Source organism: Psittacula echo (genome assembly GCF_963264785.1).
Source record: "Psittacula echo genome assembly, chromosome: 3".
In the NCBI taxonomy this organism is placed as follows: domain Eukaryota; kingdom Metazoa; phylum Chordata; class Aves; order Psittaciformes; family Psittacidae; genus Psittacula; species Psittacula echo.
In genome coordinates, this window is record NC_137736.1 from 44,323,946 (window position 1) to 44,347,254 (window position 23,309).

Sequence of the window (23,309 nt, forward strand, 5' to 3'; positions counted from 1 at the left end):
TGGGAAGAGGAAGTTCAAACCTATGTCCACCAATTTACCAAATAAATGCACAACCAAAGGGTTTTAGGTTTAGATATTTTCCTCTTGTGTTAAAGGCATTTGTTAATGTAGAGACTTGCAGAGGGGAGCTATAATGTAACCATCATGATGAGTGGTTAGTGCAGTCACATGTTCTGAAGAAGGGGGTTTGGTTGCCTTCCCTTCCCACCCCAGTTAAATAGCCCTGTGAGCAGAGCCTACCATTCAGGCGTACCTGCTTGGGCTTGGTTGCGAGAGTTCAGCAAAAGCTTAACAATGATAGACCCTGGTAAATGCAGAATGGGTTCATAGAATGATTTTCAACACCAAAAGAATAGTTCATTCTTCATTTAGGTGCTTCGTGGATTAAGCAGAAGATGAACAGAGGCTCTTTGGAAAAGAATGAATAATGATTTTTAGGCTTGAGGATTTCAGTTGTGCCTAATTCCACCTTAAATTCTGCGTGTGAGTATTCTGCTGAAAATGTTAGTCATTGCTGTTAATCACTAAATTGCTTTCTGGATTTTGAATAACAGTACATTAGCTTAAGCTTTCATGCACAAATACAATTACTCTCAAGGTTGCCTGAATGAAACTAAGTAAAATAATCTTCTAATGACACACAGTCATTTAGGTTTTCTGGATTGTTTGTTTTGGTCAGAATTTTAATGTCTTTTAAATGTATTCATAGGTAAAAACATCAGAGTTTTATCGATACTCCCGGCAGCTGCGACATGAGGTTGACCAAGCCATGAATTACTTTCATAGCGTTCACCAACAGCCTTTGATGGAAATGAAATCGAACAAAATACGTTCTGCCAAACCCCAGACTGCAGTATTTAGAGGAATGATAGGACACAGTATGGTAAACAGTAAAATTCTTCTCTTGCACAAACCAAGGGTCTGGTGGGAACTAGAGGGTCCTCAAGTACCTTTACGACCAGACTGCCTTGCCATTGTGAATAACTTTGTGTTCCTGTTAGGTGGGGAAGAACTGGGGCCAGATGGCGAGTTTCATGCTTCGTCCAAAGTGTTTAGATATGACCCAAGACAGAACACTTGGTTACGAATGGCAGACATGTCCGTTCCACGTTCTGAGTTTGCTGTTGGAGTTATTGGGAGGTATGTTTATGCAGTGGCTGGGAGAACCAGGGATGAAACCTTTTACTCAACAGAACGGTATGATATTACTGAAGATAAATGGGAATTTGTGGATCCCTATCCAGTCAATAAATACGGACATGAAGGGACTGTTCTTGGTAACAAGTTGTATATCACTGGTGGAATTACATCATCTTCAACGTCTAAGCAAGTGTGTGTGTTTGATCCTAGTAAAGAAGGGACAGTAGAGCAGCGGACAAGAAGAACTCAAGTGGTCACCAACTGTTGGGAGAACAAATGCAAAATGAATTATGCAAGATGCTTTCACAAAATGATTTCTTATAATGGTAAGCTTTATGTCTTTGGTGGTGTCTGCGTGATCCTGAGGGCCTCCTTTGAATCTCAAGGATGTCCTTCCACAGAGGTCTATGACCCAGATACTGATCAGTGGACTATATTGGCTTCTATGCCAATCGGTAGGAGTGGTCATGGTGTAGCTGTGCTGGACAAACAGATAATGGTTCTTGGAGGCCTTTGTTACAATGGTCATTACAGTGATTCGATTCTCACCTTTGATCCAGAGGAAAACAAATGGAAAGAAGATGAATATCCAAGGATGCCGTGCAAGCTGGATGGCTTACAAGTCTGCAGCTTGCACTTTCCTGAATATGTGTTGGAGCATGTTAGACGTTGCAGCTAAACCAGAAAGAACAACCCAGTCAAATACAAAAGGCTGTACCTAATTTGTCAAAAAATACAAACCAGTTGAATTCCATCAGAGACATTGCCTTGTGTATAAGAACTGCTAAATGCTTAAGAGCATTTAGGATGTACAGGGAGTTTACTTACCAAGTTTATTAGAACGGCTGATAGTTGGTCTGATGTTGTAAAAGCTTTGGTTTTTTTAACAAACATAATTGTAAGTAGGGGAAAGAAAAATATATTTTTGAGTGTGCTTATTTTTTTTTGTAACATATCCATAAGACTTTCTTCTTATTATTCGTTTTTTAAATGGCCATTACACCATTATGCTTCTGAAATCAGTTGAATTTAACAAAATATTTGTGGAAGAAAGAGGAGAAAGGCTTTATTTTAATTTTATTGAGCCTCAAAATAAAACTCATCTGTACTAGGGTACAACCAAGTATAAAATAGCAAAACTAAACCATTTCTATATTTTTATGTTGTCTTCTGGATGCTTTTCCCATGAATTGCAGAGTATTCTCAAATCTGTTAGGTGTTTCTGTTTTCCCTTATATATGTTGAAGAATAACCTCAGACTCTTTGCATGACCTTTTTCCTGGTTTTGTATAGAAATACCAGTAAGTCTGCCAACATTCAAATTACACATTTTCTACTAAATTGAAAACAAAGCATTTTTATATTCATACCACTATTTCTATGCTGCCTTCTATTGTCTGCATTATGTTTGTTGGTGAGTAAAGAATATATACACACATATGCATACACTGTAAAAACCATATATAAATACATCCTTTTATGTGCAGTTACAATATTATATTTTAATTAGTGCACAGATTCTGCCATATTGTTGTATTTAAGGTATAGTTCTATCCTTTAATGAGCTTAATAATTCAAATTTCTTAAGTAACCGGAGGCCTCATTTGGTTTCAAAGTATCTTGTCTTTAGTATGTACTGATTGACTCAGTAACTTTAAACTCAATGCTCGTAATGAACTGTCAGTAATTTGCTATTTTATAAATTATTTTTTGAAAAGAAAACACATCTTACCTGAGTTTCTTTTATGTTTCAATGTGCCGCCCAGTTTTCTTTTTTTTATGAAAATGGGAAAGGTCGATAAGCAAATGCTCCACGCTGCTTCTACCCACAGTTGTTTTCAGAACTGGATATACTACAGTTTATTCTCAGTGCTTTGCTTGTAGTCATACTTCAATAGGAATACTTTGTACTATTGAAGTGGTATAATTTTTTTCTTTTTTTAATAATTATTAATGGCTATGAACTACTGTGTTTTGAAAATGTGGAGTTAGGTGGTTGGATGGTTAGTACCATTTCTGTTTCTTTTACAAAAAAACCTACATAGCTATAGCTACTGACCTCAGAGTGCCTGAATCAAGATGTGTGGTCCACCCAGGAGGGCTTTGAATAACTCCTTTATTTTTGTCAACTTGCAGATATTACTGACTGTAGAATGGTAAGAATTAACTGTAATTACATTCTGTTTATTTTAAATTATGTGAAGTTAGCCACTTCTAGATTCTTAAAGGAAAGATTTGGAGAAGTTCAACTAACTTGAGCACTTAGTTCATGTGTGTAGGGACAAAATGATGCTGAAACACGCACCTGCATATGTTGTGAAATCTGATGCCACTGTGTTTCACGTGAAGCAATAGACTTTACTTTATATGCAGCGATGAAGACCACTTTACTCAGCATCTTCCAGTCAGAAATCACTGTAGAAAAGGAATGTACAGTACTCAGGGGGTTCAAAAGAATGCACTTACAAAGGGACCAAAATCACCCTATATTTCTTATGGTAAATATAACACCTACCTGCCTAAACTAAGTTTGAAATAGTCAATAGGTGTTAAAACAACATGTAAAATTCTTCATTCTTGTACTTTGATATTTTTGTAGTAATTATGTTCTGGGTTTAGATGTGAGGATTTGGAGCTATATGACAAGTTGACAGATAATTCTTGATTTATTTTTTTTATTTTAATTAGAAATGATTTATTGATACAGTATGTTCTTTCAGTATGTTTTAACAGCAAGAGAGAATGTATGCCATCATAGTTTGATTCACTAGTGGCTGGACCAAATACTGATATTCAGCCTTCTGACTCAGACTAGTTTGCAGTTAAGTCTCTTTTAATCAAATTTCAGTTTACTGAATTAGAAATCTATTTTACTTTCTTACTTTAATAGCTTAACTTAAAGCCAGTGTGGCTTACACAAAAACCTCAGTTTCATTGTGAGACTTTGTGTGTTCATCACCTGCATGGATGCAGAGATGAACTGACTCCAGTAGGTGCTGGCTGTGTGCAAGTGAAAATGTTCTACTGTACATAGTTTATGGAATATTGGGGCACAAGGATAAAAACAAGGTTTTAAAATTGTTTTTATTCTCTTTGTCACCAGCTCATTTCTCAATAAGTTTTATGAAGCAGCAAAAGCTAATCCTGCCTGTGTAGGCTTTCATGGGCATGTTGTGTATAGTATGGAGTACTTCACTTTTATCTAGGGCCAGTCTGGGGAGTGGACATGGTTCTGAATATCTGGTCTTCCATGATTCAGGTGTAGTAGAGAGACATGGCCAAGACTTTATTAAAAATAATGGTAAGGATGGGGGTGTATTAAGTTATCATTTTGAGTCTGCACTTAAGCACCTTCTGAAGTTCTGTGTGCTAAGCAACTGGCACTGAAGTCATTGGTGAGTACTGAGACTTGAAACGTGAAGAACCAGGTCATTTTGAGGTGCTCTGGTTTTAAGTTCATATTTATCTTCAGGCGCTCAGCTCTGAAAGATCTTATTCAGAATTGTAATAGTAATTATTCTGTGAAATTCTAACTTGGAACTCTTGATTTCAGCTTCCCTGAAGATGTGTCGCCATTGAGAAGCTGGCTGTAATCCTTCCAGCAATAGGAATGCTAGGAATTTTCTTTGGTTTAGAATTTGTGGGGGTATGAGAGAATTTTTTAATTTACATTTTTACCATGCTTTTATTGTTTCAAACATGAAACAGAAATTAGCTTACATTCTCTTTTCCATGGCAGTGGAACTTTTGAGGCAGTTTTATTACTTTATATATCAGAGGGATTTTTTTTTTTTTTAACATAAAGTTTCTGTTTGTGTTTACTTTTAGTATTTAGCTCCAGATAATTCAGTGTTTAAATAAAAATACAAGTAAGCTGGCTAATAAGAGTTGCCTGTTACTTATCATATTTTGATCATTATGATCAGGTTACAATGGTTTTTTAAAACATTTAAATGCCTCTCCTTTATTGAGGAAAAGGTAAGTTACGATTCTTGATTATATAAGTTGGGGAGGGTTCTTCTGTTCCTACCCCAATCATAATGGCATACTGGCAAATCTAATCCCCACATATTTAATATTTAACACATGACCTGTTTTGAAACAGCAAATATACTTGCCTTTTCATAAAAAGGTGGACATAGTGGGTTATACTTTAAGTTTGGGGTGGGTTTTCTTGTTTGTTTGTTTTTAATATTTACAGCAAAAATGTGTCAGCTTCCAATTCTAATTTAGTAACCAGCTCCAGGGAATATTTTGTTTTCAAATGAGCAAGAATGGATGAAAAACATAGTGCTCCTATAAAGGGGTTGGACACTGTCAGTTCCCATTCCACATACTGCTCTATCTGCTCTTCGGAGGCAGATAATCTTGGTCAGAATTCAAAAATAGCTCATTTTTCCTCTCAAAGTGTTGGTATTAGTGGGAGGTACTAGGTGGCAAAAAACCCCTTGTGATTTTTTTTTTCCCCATTGATTCAGCTGGAGGAAGGCAGTACTTGATTTTACAAAGACTGCTGTTTCAGAAAGCACTGCTAGCAAGGGGAGCGAGTGGTAGCATGTGATACGCTGCTTTAGTATGTTACTTTATTTTGAAAAGTGTGGATGCCCTACTTCCTGCAATATGATAGCAGTCCTGTTACAACTAGCTGTAAGGGTTTGTAACTGTAATATTTCTCTGGTTTCTGAGATTTGCAGCCATTTTTTCTTCAGGACCTCCTGCCTTATAGATGCAAGTGATATGTTGATATGTCTTTTTGTGCTGATAATATGAAAACTACTTGCGTCAGGAATGAAGTTTCACTTGATGCTCAGGAAGCAAAGGATAAAATTCAGCAGGTACAAATTCAAATCAGTTAAAAAAGACAAATACTGCTTAACTCATTATGTCCATTCTTCTGCAAAACCATTATGGGGAGATGCCAACAGCTTTTTAAAAGTGAACTTCAAGCTGTGTCAGCATTTATATAACAGAGTCTTTTTAGAAGTAGTCACATTTGTAGAGGTATTTTGCCTTTTAAATCTATTTTTCCTTTAAAAAAATTAAATAGTGAATTGTTCCCCTGATTCTTTTAACACTTCAGATGTGTACTTCACATATGTGAACAGTCCAATACAAAGAGAACAGAAAACTGTAAGGTACTTACAAGAAAACTTAAAAGTGCGAATGTTACTAAACCTGTGCTTAAGTGTTTATGGGGCCGGGGGCATCCAAGAAAACATCTGTCCTGCTCTTCTTCCATTAATAAATGTATAGCTGGTGAAGTTACTTGACTGGGCATGGTCCATCATGTGTGGCAGGGCTTGCTGAAAGAAAGTGGGAAAGAACGTAACTGGAAAACGTTTTCTATTTAAAACAAAGCTTGCCGGTGTCCTGTAGCTAACGTTTTCAGATTTAACCTTTGTAAACCAATCTGCAGCTGCTTAAAATGAATACTAATGACTACTTTTGCATCTGTATTCTATTTTTGAAAGTTGGTGAATAAGTTTAAAGTTCCAGTTTATGTGGGTAAATTTCATAAAACATAGCTGTATGTAGCAGGTGGCAGGAAAACTGACTTGTTTTGAGCACAGCTTTCCTGGATTTCCCTCTGCTATGGGTTTGTTGTGTTTTGCTGGTTTTTTTTTTCACTTCCCAAATTTCAAATAATGTTTATATCGTCTTTTTAAAATAACTTTCAAAGCTCAATTTCAAGTACCTTTGGAGTAATACTAAGTTGGTGGCTGAGGGAAAACCACTTCTATTTGCAGATGGTAGTTTTTATTTATGGCTCTGGTAGAAAACCTTACTGTGAGTCTAGAAAATAAAGTGTTACATAGGACTGTAAAGTTAGCTATTCTTAGGGGGCTTTTATTACCTCAGTGGGACCCACCTAACTTTTATGTCAGTTCTGGGAACAGGTGAAGGGAAGAGTGAGCTGTGTTTTTATTTTGAATATTTTTCCCTATATATTGTTATTTTTGTAGATCTTTTTAAAATAAATTATTATATGCTGGAGATTGCAATTCCGCTATAGTATCCCACATGAGTCCAGTGTACAATATCAGATTGTTTGTATTGAAAAGAATGTATTTGATAAGTTAATGGGAAAAGTTATTTTCAAACTGTACTCTGTGTGTGTTTAGCAATTGGAAATACTTTTCCTATAGAAAATTAAAAGTATATATATGACCTCATATGTACATTTGGATTAACTGTCTAATGATTACCCCAGGGATGCTATAAACTTCTCTGAATAATTTAAGAATTGCCTCTTTTTAACTGTTTTAAAGCCTTTTCTTGTCTTTTCTTGGCAGAAAGTAATTTTCCCTAGCTGTGGATACAGTATGCTCAGACTTGCTTATACGCTCTGTTCGGGTTTCAAACTGAAAACTGTATAAAATGTGTATAAAGGAAAGTGTAAATAAAATATTTTTAATCTTTAAACACACTCGTGTAAGCTTTTATAATACTGAAAGTGTAGTGGGCCTGGATTACTTTCTGCAGAACTTCAGCGTTTACTCAGTTAAGTAACTCTTCAAAAATGTTGTGTCACTATAATTCATAGTGTTATGTTAAAGTTATCCACAGGAAAAGTTGGATGTCCTTATATAGCATCAAGCCTATATCTTTGGCTGTATTGTACAATCTTCCCAGTTTTAATTACTGTACTGCCTTCATGTGTCTACTCTGCATTTCAAGCTTGAAATAATGTTTGGAGTTGACTTCATTGTTCTGTTTATATCTGGGTGTCAAGGAATAAATTTGAACTGTAAGACTGAAAGCCAAAGCCAGCCTTTGGTGTTAGCCAGGAGCCAGGAGAAGAGACTGCTCCCCGCTGTCAAGTGCATGGAATTGAGGGCTCTGAGACGCCTTGCGTGGACCTCAGAGTGTCAGAAGTTCCAAGTTGTACTGCCTATTGTTTCCCATAACAGGAAGGGGGAACTTCATTTCAGGATTGAAGTGTCAGATTAGAACAACATTCAATACCAAGAAGTGGGTGGGGGAAGCAGATAAAATAGGAAGTTATGATCTCATTTTCTGAGCCTCATGGAAGTCTTCCTTGTCAGTCCCTTGCCACACTTTCCTCTGCCACTGTTTTTTGGCCACTCTCTTGCTGTCAGACCAAAGTCCTGAGTTCTAAAATAGCATTTCAATTGTATTCTAATACTCCAAATGACTTAAAACTTTATTTGCATAAAGTAGCTTTTACGCCCTTCCTCTTTGGTAACTTGACTTCATCCTACAGTAGTACTGTTCAGTGGGTGAATGCTGCGAATGAATTTGTGCTGGTCTCAGTAGAATGTGTCATGGGAGGAAGGGCCTCTTAACTGTGACGTGTCACCAGTTTTTGGTTCAAAAGGAAACAAAATGTGTTAGAAGGGTCCAGTGAAAGAGATGACATGAGTCTTTTCATGCTGTGAATGTTATTTACAATTATTTTTGTTTACCTTTTTAATTTCACTTTTCTGTGAGCTGGGTTGTATTTTTGGCACTACCTTTCTTCCACAATGCTACACTGGCCAGCCTCCGTAGCTGATTAGGAATTTCCAGTAGTAGTTCCATTATTTCACTAAGGAGAGTTCTCACATTATGGTTCATAGTTGCTCATACCAAATTTTTCACTTTTTTTGGAATATGTGGCCTTATTTTTTGGCAGTAGTTCAGTCATCTGTTTTCATTTGTTTTGTGTGATGTGAAATTAATGTTAGTTTGACAAAGGACTTTTATTTATTTTTTTTTTCAGTTAATTCTTTCCAGATTCTTTCCTGTAAGTTATCCACCCTTGTTGACTTGAAATTCTTTGTTTCAGTAGATGTTCTCCCTTTGTTACAGATTGGGTAGATTGGGTTTGGGGGGGTTTGGGTTTGGTGATTTTTGTTTTGTTTTTCCTCTGATTCCATCAGCTTCATAATATGTAAAGGAAAACAGTTGGTTTGAGTATTGCACAGATTTTGTCTTCATTCTGTACCTTTTGGGTTCATGCCATACTTTCAGACATGTGATCCTCCCCCACCCAACCTTCAGCCTTGCCAACTCTTTCTGATGTTTCAATGTCATTGTTTAATCAGAGTGCTGCTTTGTCCGAGGCAACTTTCTTGGCATGTGCAAAACTGTCGTTCTTTCAAAAGAGAGGGTAAAGGTCTGTGTGTAAAGAAAGAGGTCTGTGCGTAAAGACAACTTTAATTTTTGTTGACATTAAAATTTCCACTTTTACAGTTGATGCTTTAGTCGCACTGTGACAGGTGCTTTAGGTGATGTTTACAGGCAAAAATAAACTGCATCATTATCTCTGTTTAAGTACCCAGTGACTCTTCTTCACTCATCTGTCCATTGGAGTGAATGCTAGGATGAAGTGTCACATGCTGAGTGCCAAGCCTCCTAGATTGTAGGACTTGTAGAACTAAAATACTTTTTGCCATGTAACTGTTGTCTGTCAGATGCGTCTCCTGGCAATGTTGCTCTTGGTATTGCGTTGTCACTCTGTACTGTGGATAAACGTTGCTCAGTAAGTGGTACTGAAAACTCACTTGTTTTCTAATGAGATGGATGGCTTTAATGGTTAGGAGTTTTTATCACACTGATTTTACCAGGCAGATCTGTCTTTAGCCCAGGCTGGCAGCCTCCTTTCCCACACCCATTTCAGTGTGTCCTAAGCATTGGTTTGTTCCTTTTTTTTTTTTGTTGTTATCATGTGGCTCATCTCACAAGTTTGAATTGACACCAGCCATTTTTTTGCTGTGTGGGAATTTTTCCCTCCTATAGTGAATCGTGCATATTATGGTCTGTTTATATGTGTTTCAGTACTACTCATGAGACTTTCTGACTTTACCAGCCCTTCCCTGTCAAAAGAATTGCATTATACTGACTAAAAACAAGTATTTCCCCCATGTTTAACTTCCACAGTCTCAATTCCAAGGTGTATTCCTCTTGTGATTACCTCCCCGGATTACTGAAGACATAAAAAATGCATGGGATTGTGCTTGTGGTGATGACACTGGTGTCAATGTAAGGCATGGCCTAAGCATTTTCCCCTATCTTGATGTAGTGACAGCCTTCATTTTCACTCCTGAAAAGCAAGAAATTGCTCTGCTGTCATCTTGCACCTCTCTGAAAGCCCTCTTGGCTAACTTATTCCCAGGATGGAGACTTAGTCACTTGGGTGTCCTTGGTTGGCTGAGGATGTTCTATGTGATTTGCCTGATGTCACACATCTTTCTTCTTCCTCTGGCTCTTAACAAGTAGTTCTGAAAGAATTTCATTTATTTAATTTTTTTTTTATTCTAACATAGCTGGCAGCTTGATACCAAGAGTTTATTCTTGCAATGAATCACTGAATGGTTTGGGTTAGAAAGGACCTTAATATCATCTAGTTCCAACACCCTGCCATGGGTAGGGATGCCTTACACTAGACCATGTCACCTAGGGCCCTGACCAACCTGGCCTTGAACACTGTTTAAGGAAACCTAAAACATTAGATTTTCAGAAGAAGACATTTAAGAGTGCAAAACCTTCTTTTTTATGTGTATTTATCTCCTGATTCTCAATTTCTTTATTGCAATTAGGAAGAGTTACTGTTAAGTGTTAGGTTTTTTTCCTTCACTGTTTTTCCTGACAGATTATTCAAAATACTGAAAAGAATTATGAACTCAGGGGAAAAAAAAAAAAAAAAAGTGATGCTGATTAGCTGAAATACAGCTTTTAATTTAATGACTTCTCATGGTCTTGAAGCTGAGAGCTGATCCAGTAAGCAACCATATTGGAAGTGTTTTAGTGGTTTCTGAAAGAGCTGGATTTTGGCTCAGTAACATTCTCTGAAAACAGGGGGAGTGAGGCTGACCTCTACATGAGTTAAACAAACTAAATACTCCAGACAAAGACATCTCAGTACAAAATTGCTGACGCCCAAATAATCAACCAGCTGTACTCTGCAGAAGTTATGAACCTTACAAAATGATGGCAGTTGCTCAGTTTTAATTTTTTCCTAGCTTTGCAGTGTGGAGGTTTTATTTTTCCTGTGGTAAAAACTAATTACATGAATGCCTGTTTTGCTAAACTTGTTAAACTGGTGTAGGAAGCTGTGCTTTCAGATTTGCAGCCTTGTTCAAAGCAGGGCAAAATGCGTTGAAGTGACTATAAGGGTTAGCAGCTTTCTAGTGCCTTAACTTTTGAAGATCTATGTGTCTGCTGTGGATGGAAATGGTCCAGTATCCTTGAGATAATGCCTGGGACCAGGCATACAATTTACCTGCTTCATATTCCCATTCTTGTGCAGCAGTAGATTGCTCCCTCAGGCTTTTCACTTCATGAAAATTGCCATCAGTTGATGTTCAGCGAAGTGGCTCCCATTTGTAACATCCAGTTTCTGTACCTGTGTAATACTATGCATTGTTACACACAAACAAGACTAAGAACCTATTCAGACACATTTGAGAAATGTGACACTTTTCTCATCTATAAAGCTGCCAAAACAAGCTGAAGTATTGGTTTTTACCTGTGCCAGCACTGTATTGTCCTAATTTATGAGACTGAAGAGACAGTTTCAAATGCTGTGCCAGCAAGAAACAGCTAAAAGTGAAGATGGTGTCAATTGGTGTGCTACTACCCTGTGCCCCTTCAGCTCCTGCACCATGAACTGTGACGGCCACTTTCCTCCTCTGTAGGGAGTAGGGGCAAAAGCATAAACACCTTTACATTATGAAAAGTCAGAGGTGATAACACCCGTTAAACATGGAAGGGATCACTGGGGGAAGCAACAGTTTTCATTAGTGATTGTGAAAGGCTCCTGGAACATATCCTGGAGTTTCCACATAGGATTAAGCATTTGTAAGGTTGGGTGTTATTCCTTTGTGGAAAATGCCCCCACAGTAGTTGAAGGTACCAGACACGATATTTTTTGATGAATGTGAGGCAAAGAAATGGAAAGGTGCAAAACCAGCATGAACGTACGCCACAGTACCAAAGAGCAAGTGTAATAGACTTCCTGGCTAATGAGTATTCTCCACAGAAACACAGGATTATATCCTGAAAAGGGCATTGTGCTTCCAGTTTTGCTTCATACCTCTCATTTTCTCTCAATTGAATATGCCTTCTTAGTTTTTGCTGGCTTATGTTGAGCTTCAGAAGAGTAATGTGTTGGCTGCATGGATGCTGTAGTGGGCCAGTAAGAGTAAAATGAAGATCTAAAAAAGAGAAATTTTTAAAAGCCAAATACAGACTTTCCCTCTCAAAAAGGGAGTTACTCCAGACTGAACACATAAAGCCATGAAACCAAACTGTGCCTTCTAGAAATAGAATAATAAAGGTTTTTCCCTTACACTCTTCTCCTATTACATCAAATGATGATGGCAGCATCAGGAAGAAGAAAACTGGATGATTCTTCATGATTCTGTCTCCCTTCTTGTTCAAGCTGTGCAACGAACCTCTGCAGAGCCATCTTACGCTCTTCTGGTCCCTTGGATCCTGTAAGGCTTCAAGACCCAGCCTAGGGGCTTAATGAGGAAGCAAGTCAGGGCTTAAGCCAAGAATTAACTAACAAGGTAAGTGCAGGCTGTACTGTTCAAATACACAAATCTCTGCCTATTTCTCAATTACTTGTATCATGCGAGATGTCACATGGCAAGTAGCAGTATACGCTGCATTCTTCAGCTGATCTCTGTGTGTGTGTGTGTGTGTGTGTTAAGTCCCATGGGCCTCACTGTAACTCCTCTCATCCTTTCAAGTGTGTATGGATACTGTTAGAAACATTAAAATGAAATTTCCTAACAGCAAAAAAATGAATCACTCTCAGTAATAGACTAATAAGCGTGTAATGGTATATGTATATATAGTAAGCATGTAATACATTTTACTTCTCATTCACTGGAGAGCTACATCATGTGTCCTGATAGAAAATAAAATAGAAATGAAAACCCTTCAAAAATTATAATCCTAAAAGTGAGTTATAAGTAACAAAGTAAGCTCAGCATGGCACTGTTAATTACTAAAGAGACAGCACGGTAAAAGAAGGGAATGCATGCCTTTAATTAGAAATTATTTGGTAGACCTAGAAACTGTCCTTCAGGTTAATAAGGTACTACATTTAACGTATGCATTTAGGAAGATACTGATGTCAATACACTTATATGCAAATGAGGTAAAGATACTTACATCATCTTGCTAAGAAATTAAGGATTACTGTGAAAGTAATTTTTAAGATAAAAAGATCTGATGTTCCAGTAACAGATGCAACACCTTTCCCCTTTTAGCCTCAGTTAATTTCCAAATGTATCCAGCTCAACTGAAATTTTTACAGGAGTTGCACTTTGTTGTGATGGGTTCTTAAGAGCATCAAAAAGATGTTTAGTGTTCTCACTGTTACTGGTAGCATACATCTGTGGTTTAGAAGGCGATTGCTACACTGCACATTAGCTGACACCTCTGTTGGTAGTATCAACAACTCGGTAACAGAAAAATCACTTGTCCGTGCTGGAAGGGGTAGTTGACAAATGTGGACCTAGAGCTACTGATGGCTGCAGTGAGAAGTCAAGGATTTGAATTAAGTAAGGAACATTTATGTGTTTAGCCATGGTGATACCAAAAGTAAAACCATGAGTAGTTGGATTACACGGGGTTTTTGCATGATATGTTTCTCTTTTCTACTTGTCCCTTGTCTTAGAATATAGGATCCTTATGTGGAGAGCACTGAGTATATTTTGAATGCTGTCAGAACGTGACAAAGCTGATGAGACAGCTGGTTTATCCCAGATGTGAATGCAGTAATGCCTTTGCTGCAGTTAAAGGTAGGTCAGTGGGAAAGCACAAAGAGCTCTGCAAAGGTATCTGTCCTTAACATTCAGTTTGTTTTCTGAATGTATGACTTCAGACCTCATAGCTGCCAAAATAGCACCTCTGAAAAATGACCCATCTGAAGTATGAAAAGCAAAAGCAGAAGGTAAGTTTCACTCCAAATAAAACAGTATTGAGAAATACAAAAATCTGTTCAAACCCCTTCCCCCTCTTTGTTTTTTCGAGTTGCAAAGTTAATAAAGTAGAAAGAAAGAGTATTGTTATGAATGTGAACTACACTTCCTTCATAAAGGCGCTGGGAAAGTTTCATCATCATGAACTCTTTAAAAGCCAGTTAAACTAGCTGTTTAACAAATACATGCTAAAAGTGATGGAAACATGAGATATGGATTGTGTGCTTTGGACACCAACCTAGTTAAGCTATATACCTTTATATACATGCCCAACATGTCACTTCCAGCTGTGCTTTGTGCAGAGCATTTAGCAAGGCAGGCTCACAGTGGTAGATGAAGCTGCTTAACAACTGAAAGTTGAGTTTTCCCAAGCCCTTGTCGTTGTGTATTTTCTATTATTTCTATTGTATATTTCTACATATTTTCAAAAGAACTTGGGAGAGGTCTGCCAAACAGCATTCTTTTAACTTAAAACAACACAAAACCCTCAAAGAGGCAGAAAAGCAGTTTATTTTATAAAGACCTCAAAAATAAATTCCAAACAAGCTGACAAAACCACAGTGGCAAGTTCTGGTATTTAAAAATTAATTTATTTTAGTGAATAAAAGGTGCATGGACAAAACGTGTTGGGTTTTGTTTTATTGTTTGGTTTTTTTTTTGTTTTTTTAATATACAGCAAGTTTATCATGAAGGAGAACATCAAAATAATCCATCCTTTCAGAATTGTGTTTTCCAATGATCAGTGTGAGTGGGTAACTGCACAGATGTTTAATGGGCAGATGTTACAAACTCATGTGTTAACAGGAATGTGCAACAAATCCCTTTTTTCCTACTGTACTTACAAATGTGTGGCAAGTAACTGTCATTATATTACTAGTAAAGAGCTGTTCTTGTTTTTCTGACAAAAAAACCCCTAAACTGTAAATAAGAAATGTAATACAACATTGTGAAAGCTCAGACTGTAATGATTAAGGCAAAGTATTAGAAATCAAGTTTCTTAAACTGTATTTCTGCCCAGGCTGACATAGTTTGTGAACTGTGGCAACATTTTCAAGCTTCTCTGAGCTGCCTCTAATGGAAATATTTATTCCACAAGTATGTAGAAATGCCAAATACCAAGGAAAGGAAAAACACTGGCATACAAAATGAAGCTAAAACTTGGTATAGGTTCTTAGATTAGGAACAGCCAGGAGCTGATCATGCCAAAGCTCTTGATGCGATGGCCTCAGCAGCAGAAACTTCAGCTCCTTTTTAAGCCTTTCTGACAATGTTTTGGAATGTGCATAATCCACTATGGCATGTATTATTGTTGTTCCAGGGAGATTTTGCAGAGGCAACCTTGTCCAGCAATTATGCCTGCCACCAAAGTCACAGGGCTTTCAACCAGATTACTGGTAGGCTGTAAGAGAACAATACAACTACAGGAAAGTGAATATATTTGTGGTGTTCTTCTCTATAAAGGTTTTCCCATTCATTTTAATCAGTCAGATCAATCACTTCAAAGATTAACTTCTACATTGAAGAAAAAAAATGCACTGAAGATGCTGGAGCAGATAAAATTGTTTGGTTAAAAAACCCCAAAACCAACCATCTGTTCTTAAGGTATTTACATCTGTATTACATAATTGTATCAATAATTGTGTAGTCACCAAATATAAACTAATCACAAAAATATTTATAATATATGCACCATTGTATGTCCATAAACAATTGGAATTTTCTTTACTGTTCATGTACCAAACTTAAAAAGAGAATGCACTTGAAATATTCTTACATCTCTCCTCTGTAAAATTGGGGAACAACTGGCTCCAACCACAGCCTGGGACTTCACTTTGGTTGAGAACCAACAAGAGCAGGCAGCATTATTCACCTCAGTGCCTCATCACTCCTCTCATTGCTTTCCTGTCATTTTGAGCTTTGAAAATGTTCTTTCTCTAACTCCTTGAGGATGAATAAAATGTATCACAAAATGTGACTGCTTGGAAACTATGTGGTCACTCTCCCACAAAACTGCCATAAAATGCTGCAAAATTGGCTTTCTACAACTATTTGCTGCGCACTGATTGCTTGTTTTCCACAGATACAGCTGACTGTGCAAGGCATAATGCAGTGGAGAAAGAGGCCCATTAGCATGCTTCACCCATCGGTCACGTGCATTTTAGATATAAATATTCCTTCCTGGAGAGGGAATCTTCATAACCAAATCTGTCATAAAATATCGTTATCATCTGTTATCCTGTAGTTTGGATATTGAAGCTTGTCTGGTGCCATTTGTTCATGGTATTTCTGATATTCCATTAACTTGCAAGCATCAGCTGCTGGCTGTGAAATACAGCAGGAAAATGCAACAAAGCTTTAAAAAGCAAAGGCACAAACCTGAAGTCGTCTTATTTCATCTCAAATTGATCCTGACAATAATCCTCTGTGCCAGCAAACAGGAAGGATGGTCTGCTGATTTTACAGCCAGCTTGTTGAGAAGCATCGCCCAATTCTGCAATGCAGTGGTTAAACATCCCCATTAGTCTGGAAAATACTTGTTCCTGTTAATGCTGGTTCTATCAGGTCTATAAAGAGACTGCAATAAAGAAATGTAGGATTTTTCTTTAAGAGGGAATAGAAAAAGTCATCGCAAAGAAAATTGAAGATGGTAAGAGGGTGCATACCTTGTCTGTCTTCCTACAGTACCCTTCCTGATGAACTGTTTGCTACCGTGTTCTTCACGTGCTTTACTTTTTATGTAAAAATTCTTTTTTATAACATTTTCCAGCACTAATAGCATGCTATGCTTCATATTCTAAAATCAGTATTAACTGTTTGAAATTACTGTAATATTTTGGGGACTTGAAAAAAATCGTAAATAGAGGATTCATGTTATTTTCTTGGTGTTCTTACGTGTCTAAATCAGGAGTGTAGGCTTCTTTCCCTGTGCTAGGGAGGAGGTGAGAGTGCACTTCAAAGCAGAAGTCGGGTGCGGTGAACCCCCAGTGCAGCCTATGTCCAGTTCATCCCGAGGCAGCAGAGGCTTGGTTTCTAAAGGCTGTGAGGTTTCAGAAGTTGGGTAGCCTGAAGCCACCCCTTCAGCCCAACTGCTGATGGAGTGGCCCCCCAGCAGAACTGGGGTGTCAAGTGTATGGCACAGTGTATGGAATCCACATTTTCCACACATTACGGTTAATTTGAACAGAAAATACAGACTAATGCTTTCAAGTATTGCTTAATTCAGGGTAATTTTTTCACTGATACTGAAAAATGGACATTGTTCATCAAAAGCAAGGTACTAGTTTGTATTTGAAATGCGGGGTTACATGACCAAGATTTAAGTATGAGGATAAATATCTTTAACAATGTTAAAAAGAAAGATCCCAGTAACTGATCAGAAAGCTATGACACATGAAGATGAATTAATTCACTTAATTAGATGGATTTACTGTTCTTTTTCCACATTTGCTGCATTGGCCCTGGGTGCTGAGAAAGATCTTAAATACAACAAAAGGTGGAAATTCCTGACCAGCAAATCTGGAAAAAAAAAAAGCAGCAGTTTATTAACTGACAGCGTGAGAACAGGATTTAAATCGAAATGCGGTATTGCCTTGGCCTCTTTGATCTGACAGGGATTTAGTACTTGTCACTTCTGATGTTCTAATACCACCACGTAACAAGCTGGACAGCATGGGGATAGGCATAGCACCCTCCCTTCCAGCAGATGCAAGTGTAAAAACTTGCTCCTGTCCAACTTGCTCCAGTGAGCTGGGAGATGCCACATCCTCAGCTGCAGAAACCAGGTAGCATTGAGACACAGAAAAAAGTTGTGGTGTTTCTAAAGTGGGGTTTTTGAGATTAGAAAGGCAGGGAATCCCATCTTGGTCTCCATGCTCTAGCCCCATCTGAATTCTGCTGGCACTGGGACATTTCTGAATATCTGAACATCATAGAATGGTTTGTGTTGAAAGGGACCTTAAAACTCATGAAGTTTCAATCTCCTGCCACAGGCAGGGACACCTTCCACTAGACCAGGTTCCTCCAAGCCCCATCTGACCTGGCCTTGAACATTGCCACGGATATGGCAGCCACAGCTTCTCTGGGCAGCCTGTGCCACCGCCTCGGCACCCTCACAGGGAAGCATTTTTTCCTAATATCTAATTTAAATCTCCCCTCTCTCAGTTTAAAGCTATTCTTCCTTGTCCTATCCCTACATGCCCTTGTCAAAAGTCGCTCTCCAGGTTGCCTGTAACCCCCTTTAGGTACTGGAAGCTGCTCTGAAGTCTTCCCAGAGCCTTCTCCAGGTTGAACAAGCCCAACTCTCTCAACCTGTCTCCATAGAAGACATCCTTTATAAAAGCCACCATTCCCTAGACCCGGCCCTACACTTTTATCCCGATTGTTTTCCCACTGCGCAGCCGCTGCCGGCGCTCAAGATCGGGGCCCGCCCGCGCCATGTGGCCCCGCCCCCTCAGTGTTGCCAGGTTACCGCGCCGCCGGTGGGCGGGGCCGCGCCGGCTGCCTGGTCTCATTCAAGCGGTCTCACCTTCCCCAGTGGGCTCCTTTTCTTTGACGTCATAGCCCCGCGACGTGGCTGGTGGTTACCGCCCGCTCCGAGCTGCCATGTTCAAGGTGAGGAAATCGTTGCCCCCGTTCCAGGCCGTTGCTGTTCCTCGCCCGTTCCTCCGCCGCCCCCCTCCACAGGCGGGGCTCCCCGCCGCCCGGCCCGGCCACGCCCCGGTGGAGGCAAGCAGCGGCCTCTTCGTTCAGGCCTCGGCGGCGCCCCGGCCTGGGGTCTTGCGGCGGGACGTGCCGGTTGCCGCGGAGGCGGTGAGGTAGCGGCGGTGCCGCCAGGCCGTGGCTCTGGAGGCGGCCTTGTCTGGAGTGGCGAGGCGAGGAGAGGCCGGCAGGGGGCGACCCGGGAGCGCGGCCGGAGGTTTCGCTCTACGGCGGCATCCGGGGCGTGGGGGGCTCCGGCGCGGAGGGACCCTTGTTACTCCCGCCGCCCGTTTTAAGGCGGGTTTTGGTCGCTCGGTTGGCGAATTGTTTCGCGTTCGATCTAAAACCGTCTTAAAATCCATATTATCAGGCGGTAGCCGTGCCTCGGGAGTTTTGTGTGTAACTCCCACAAGGGATTGGATTTACTCATGTGGCAGCTGTACAGTGTCTCGTTCTAACATTTCAAAACTGCGTACCCCGTCCCTGTTGCACATAGAGGCACACATGGAGGCTTCATTTCGTTATTTAAAGTTCATTCTCGGATATGGCTACGTGGAGCTGTAATTAATGTTACTGGATTCGTACAGTTGTGACTGGCTTCAGTCTACCTTTAGTGTATGAGGGTTGTCAGCTACATCTGTGGAAAGGAGTAAGGTGGCCGCCCTGGGTTTAAGTCAGGTAGTTGTCTCAAAAGTCTTTGTCTCTGATAAGAACAGCTCCAGATCTCCCCTCAGGGTAAAAGCAAGGTGTATATTTCAGTCAAATTGAAACTGGTGATGCTTGATTCTTGGAATTAATTCTTTTTTTTTTTTTTTTTTTTTTTTTTTGTCAGATATTGATAATATGCCAATATATTGATATGTTGAGCAGTCTTCTGCCACAACTTATTTTTTATGTATATATATTAATGTTGGGACAATTGCTGAAATCTGTATGTGAGGATTTTATGTCAGAGTTGTTGATAATTCCATAAGCAATACTGAATTGTCATTAAAGGCATTATGTGTGAACCTTTGGATTTAGGTTCTGAGTATAATATTACTGCTTTTATACAGCCATTGAGGTTAAGCAGATTTCAGTGTTCCAGGCCAACCTGGTTTTTTTACCTCTAAAGCAAAAGGGGAAGGAGGCTTCTTGTCCTTGAAAACTGTACTTAAGGGGACAGGAGGGATTAAGAGTCTGGGTTCTGGGATTTTGTTATTTTAGTTGGGGATGAGAGATAGGAGGAAGAAAAGAAAAAGAGAAAAATTAAGCAGCTTTATACATTAGGAAAAATATCAGCCTTCACGAAAGTATGATTAGGGATTTGTTTTCCTTTTGTTCTTCCTTTCCCTGGTTTTGACAGGGTAACAGTAACAGTAACAAGTGAGCTGAGAAGCCACAGGCAAGAGGGAAAAAGACAAGTTCTGGTTAATCTTTAGCTCTCCATTCCCCTGTTTGTATTGACAACAAATATGGGATTTCTTCTTCCTAGAGGCATTTTTTAGTTAAGAAGTTTGAGGAAGACAGTGAAGCGATACAATAGAAGATGAAATACGATAGTCTTTTTCCCTTCAACTTTCAGATTTTGCTTACAAGTGGTCTGATGTCTACAGATGAAGGTGAATTCTTCAACTAGAGAAAAGAATAAATTCCTTATCTTTATTAAAGTAAATGCAGAATATTGCTTAGAGAAAGGAAAGTCAGCTCTGCTTTTTTGGTACAGCTGCACAGCTGTAAGATGGGCGGACTCAATCAAGCTGTTTTACTGAACCAGTGTGTTTAGTAATGCATGGTTAAGATGGAATTAAGAAATGAGATCCTAAAGAGAATTTTGGAAATGAAAAGCAGAATAATTACTCTTTCATGCTACCAAATAAACCTTTCAGTGTGTGCATTTATACAGTGCTTTTGTAATGGTTGTGTCTGTCCTTAACTTAGCTGATGCAGCAGACCAGTGCAGCATAGCTTAAACAGCACATTAAGGAGAGATTCATCTTGCACTTTTAGTAGTTATTTTTCTTTTGTTTAAAATGTAAATATGGAACCTACGGAAAATGTCTGTGCTTCAGTATTTTGGTAGTATGAACAGTTGATGTGTTTGGTCTAAGTTGTTCTGTGATCACTGATTTGTTTGTGAAACCAAGGTGCTTATGTTCTTCAGCTCTGCTGTTTGCATCTTTTATGTAAATATCTCAAATATTTAAAGCATTTGGATTTACTTTTTTTGCTGGTGACATCTAGCACCATTTACACTGTTTGAAAATATTTTTCAGAATGAAAATGCATTTAGATTTCTGCCTTTTCAGTTTTGCACTGGGAAAAAAGGGAAGATTGAGGAAATAGATTCTACAGCTATTAATGGTTAGTGACGTTCAGGTTTTTATCTTGGTAATGAAAGTATGTGAAAAGTCTTTGTGTAAGCAAACACTATTAAAGATCATTTGTGTCTTTCCTTTGCTGTGAAACAGCTGATCTTGTCATTGTGATGTTTCATTGTGGTGTGAGTCCATAAATTCAAATAAGGAAAAACTTCAATTTTAAGAAGCTTTTCTGTACCTTCTGATCCATCAGATTCCTTATGTCTTTCTGAAAAGCAACCCTATGACCTAGTTCTTGTGTGCTGTTTCTCTACACATAAATGAACATTTTCAGGAACTTTGACAATTGTATAGTCTAATTTTGAGTTTGGGGAGTCTCTTGGTTATGTTTAATAAATATTCCATCTGCAAAGCAGTGGAAGAAATTAAAGCTGCAAGTGCTGATCTGTACAGAATAAGCATGCAGTCTGGATAACTTCAGAGCTATTTTGTAACAGTTCTGCAGTGGACAGAAACAAAATTTATGAGTAATTGTCCTGTGGATAGGTCAGTAATCATCATAACAGCATGAAGGATGTATTGGTTTGACCAAGGGTTCAGTTTCACAAGCGGCTAGGTCAATGTAATGTACCCTTACTATTTCGGAAAAGGAAGAGGGCTTGCTGCCTTCTCCTTTTTCATCCCCTCTTTCCTGGCCACACAGTTCCTCTGGTGCTTGTCAGCCTCTTTCATGTGTGGGTTCAATTACGAAGCCCACAGAAAGCTCTCTGCTTCTCTTTCAGGATTAATCTTTTGCCAAATTGGCGAGGTGAATTGCCTTGTGGTGGAAGTGTCCAGCCACCAGAGCTAGGGCAAGGTGAGCAGCAGAACTTCTGGGAACTGATGCCACCAGCACAGCCACACTGCTCCGCTTTGGTGGCCATGGGCTGTTAGATCTCATGCTGTATCCTGTAGATCTCATGTCGGATACTCATGCTGTAAGCTGACACAACGAAACACAGGCTGTTGTGACTCCACGCTTTATCTGAGCAGTAACAGAAATGAGACATTTAAAGGTTACCCATTTGAACTGCTGTTTCTTGAGTTAAACACTGCTGTTAATAAGGATGTGTGTGTGTGTTGGAAGATGCTTTCTGTACATTCTTGATTCACTACACAGCTAAGATTTTTATCTTTTGGTTTTTAAGTTAAAACAGTCTGTCTTGTTAAGAAGTACAATTTAGTGTAAGCCCTGAATATTGGAAGAATGATATCTGCCTTACTCATGCTGGCTGTGTTGTGTGACTGGATTGAATCTGTTGTGTTCAAAACCAGTGAAGCATCTGTCACGATGAACTGTAATTCATCTTTTTCACAGAAAAGTAGAAGACAGTTCTAAAATTTCTAGAGAACAGTAATTACGCTCTGATAGTTTCAAGTGTAAGTCTCATTTATTTCTTAAATCTAGATGCTGAACTTCTGGGTTCTAACTATGGACATTCACAAAGTTGCTTAAATTATGAATATAATGTTGTTAGTATCTATACTGAGAAAGCTGATAAAAATCATATTTCAAGTGAGACAAAACAGAAGATGTTTCTGTGAGATGAAAACTGATGAGATTAGCTTTCATATCTGCTGTCTCCTATAGCCTTAGGCTTTTACACGTACCATTTGAACAGTTTAAGTGTTACCACGTGAGTGCCCTGAAGGCATTAAGATTGTGTACCACAGACTTCCCTTTCTCTGAACTCCTAAGCATCTTAATATATCACTTATTACCATATGTGGGGACATAAACATTGTCTAAATGGATGTGTTCAAACATGTTGCCATTTTGTTTGAATTTAATTATTTTCATGTCTTCCTGTAACGTTTCCAGGTAATTCGGCTGGGGGCTACCCCTGTTGGCCTGAGCTTGTTCTCTATCCAGGTTTATGCTGCTGCTTCAGAGAAAGAGACTTCCAAAAAGGAGTTACTGAAAACTGAGGAGGTAAGAGCCAGGAGGTTAGAGCCCCAGTGCTCTTCTATCTCTATGGAAATATCAATGGAGTTCTGAAAGATGTTGTATTTTGATGCATAAAAGCATTTGGGTGCAGCCCTTCACCTTTTGTAATCTTGTCTTTAAACAGCTTCTCAGTTTTTGGTATCAGAGATGTCAATATAGTTTTGCTTCTTTTACCTGAGGGTTGCATTTCATGCCCTCTGGTAGCATCAGGCTTGTTTGTGTGCAAGATATTTTTTCATATCTTTT

At 38.9% G+C, this 23,309-nt stretch overlaps 3 protein-coding genes across 16 annotated transcripts in view; 2 read left to right on the forward strand and 1 right to left on the reverse strand.

Annotated features, from left to right (window-relative positions):
- The window catches only part of KLHL15 (kelch like family member 15), a 33,893-nt gene extending 21,382 nt beyond the window's left edge, over nt 1-12,511 (forward strand). For 9 of the 11 annotated variants that reach the window (XM_080614289.1, XM_080614288.1, XM_080614282.1 and 6 more), the window contains one exon: nt 710-7,563. In XM_080614289.1, the coding sequence (XP_080470415.1) occupies nt 710-1,819 (1,110 nt within the window). In that variant the 3' untranslated portion in view covers nt 1,820-7,563. Of the gene's footprint in view, nt 1-709; nt 7,564-12,468 lie in introns of those variants that run through there. The other 2 variants (XM_080614284.1, XM_080614283.1) reach the window with 2 other exon arrangements.
- Nucleotides 12,512-12,656: 145 nt separating this feature from the next.
- On the reverse strand, nt 12,657-18,514 carry LOC308218981 (uncharacterized protein CXorf58; the record flags this gene model as incomplete). Its single annotated transcript, XM_080613519.1, has 3 exons — nt 12,657-15,454; nt 17,507-17,594; nt 18,444-18,514. 3 exons carry the CDS (start codon nt 18,512-18,514, stop codon nt 15,230-15,232), a joined length of 384 nt encoding a protein of 127 aa, XP_080469645.1. The 3' UTR covers nt 12,657-15,229.
- A 44-nt stretch (nt 18,515-18,558) lies between these two features.
- Nucleotides 18,559-23,309, forward strand: part of APOO (apolipoprotein O) — a 31,499-nt gene continuing 26,748 nt past the window's right edge. For 2 of the 4 annotated variants that reach the window (XM_080614294.1, XM_080614295.1), the window contains exons 1-2: nt 21,981-22,053; nt 22,938-23,048. In XM_080614294.1, the coding sequence (XP_080470420.1) occupies nt 22,015-22,053; nt 22,938-23,048 (150 nt within the window). In that variant the 5' untranslated portion in view covers nt 21,981-22,014. Of the gene's footprint in view, nt 18,690-21,102; nt 21,120-21,980; nt 22,054-22,937; nt 23,049-23,309 lie in introns of those variants that run through there. The other 2 variants (XM_080614296.1, XM_080614297.1) reach the window with 2 other exon arrangements.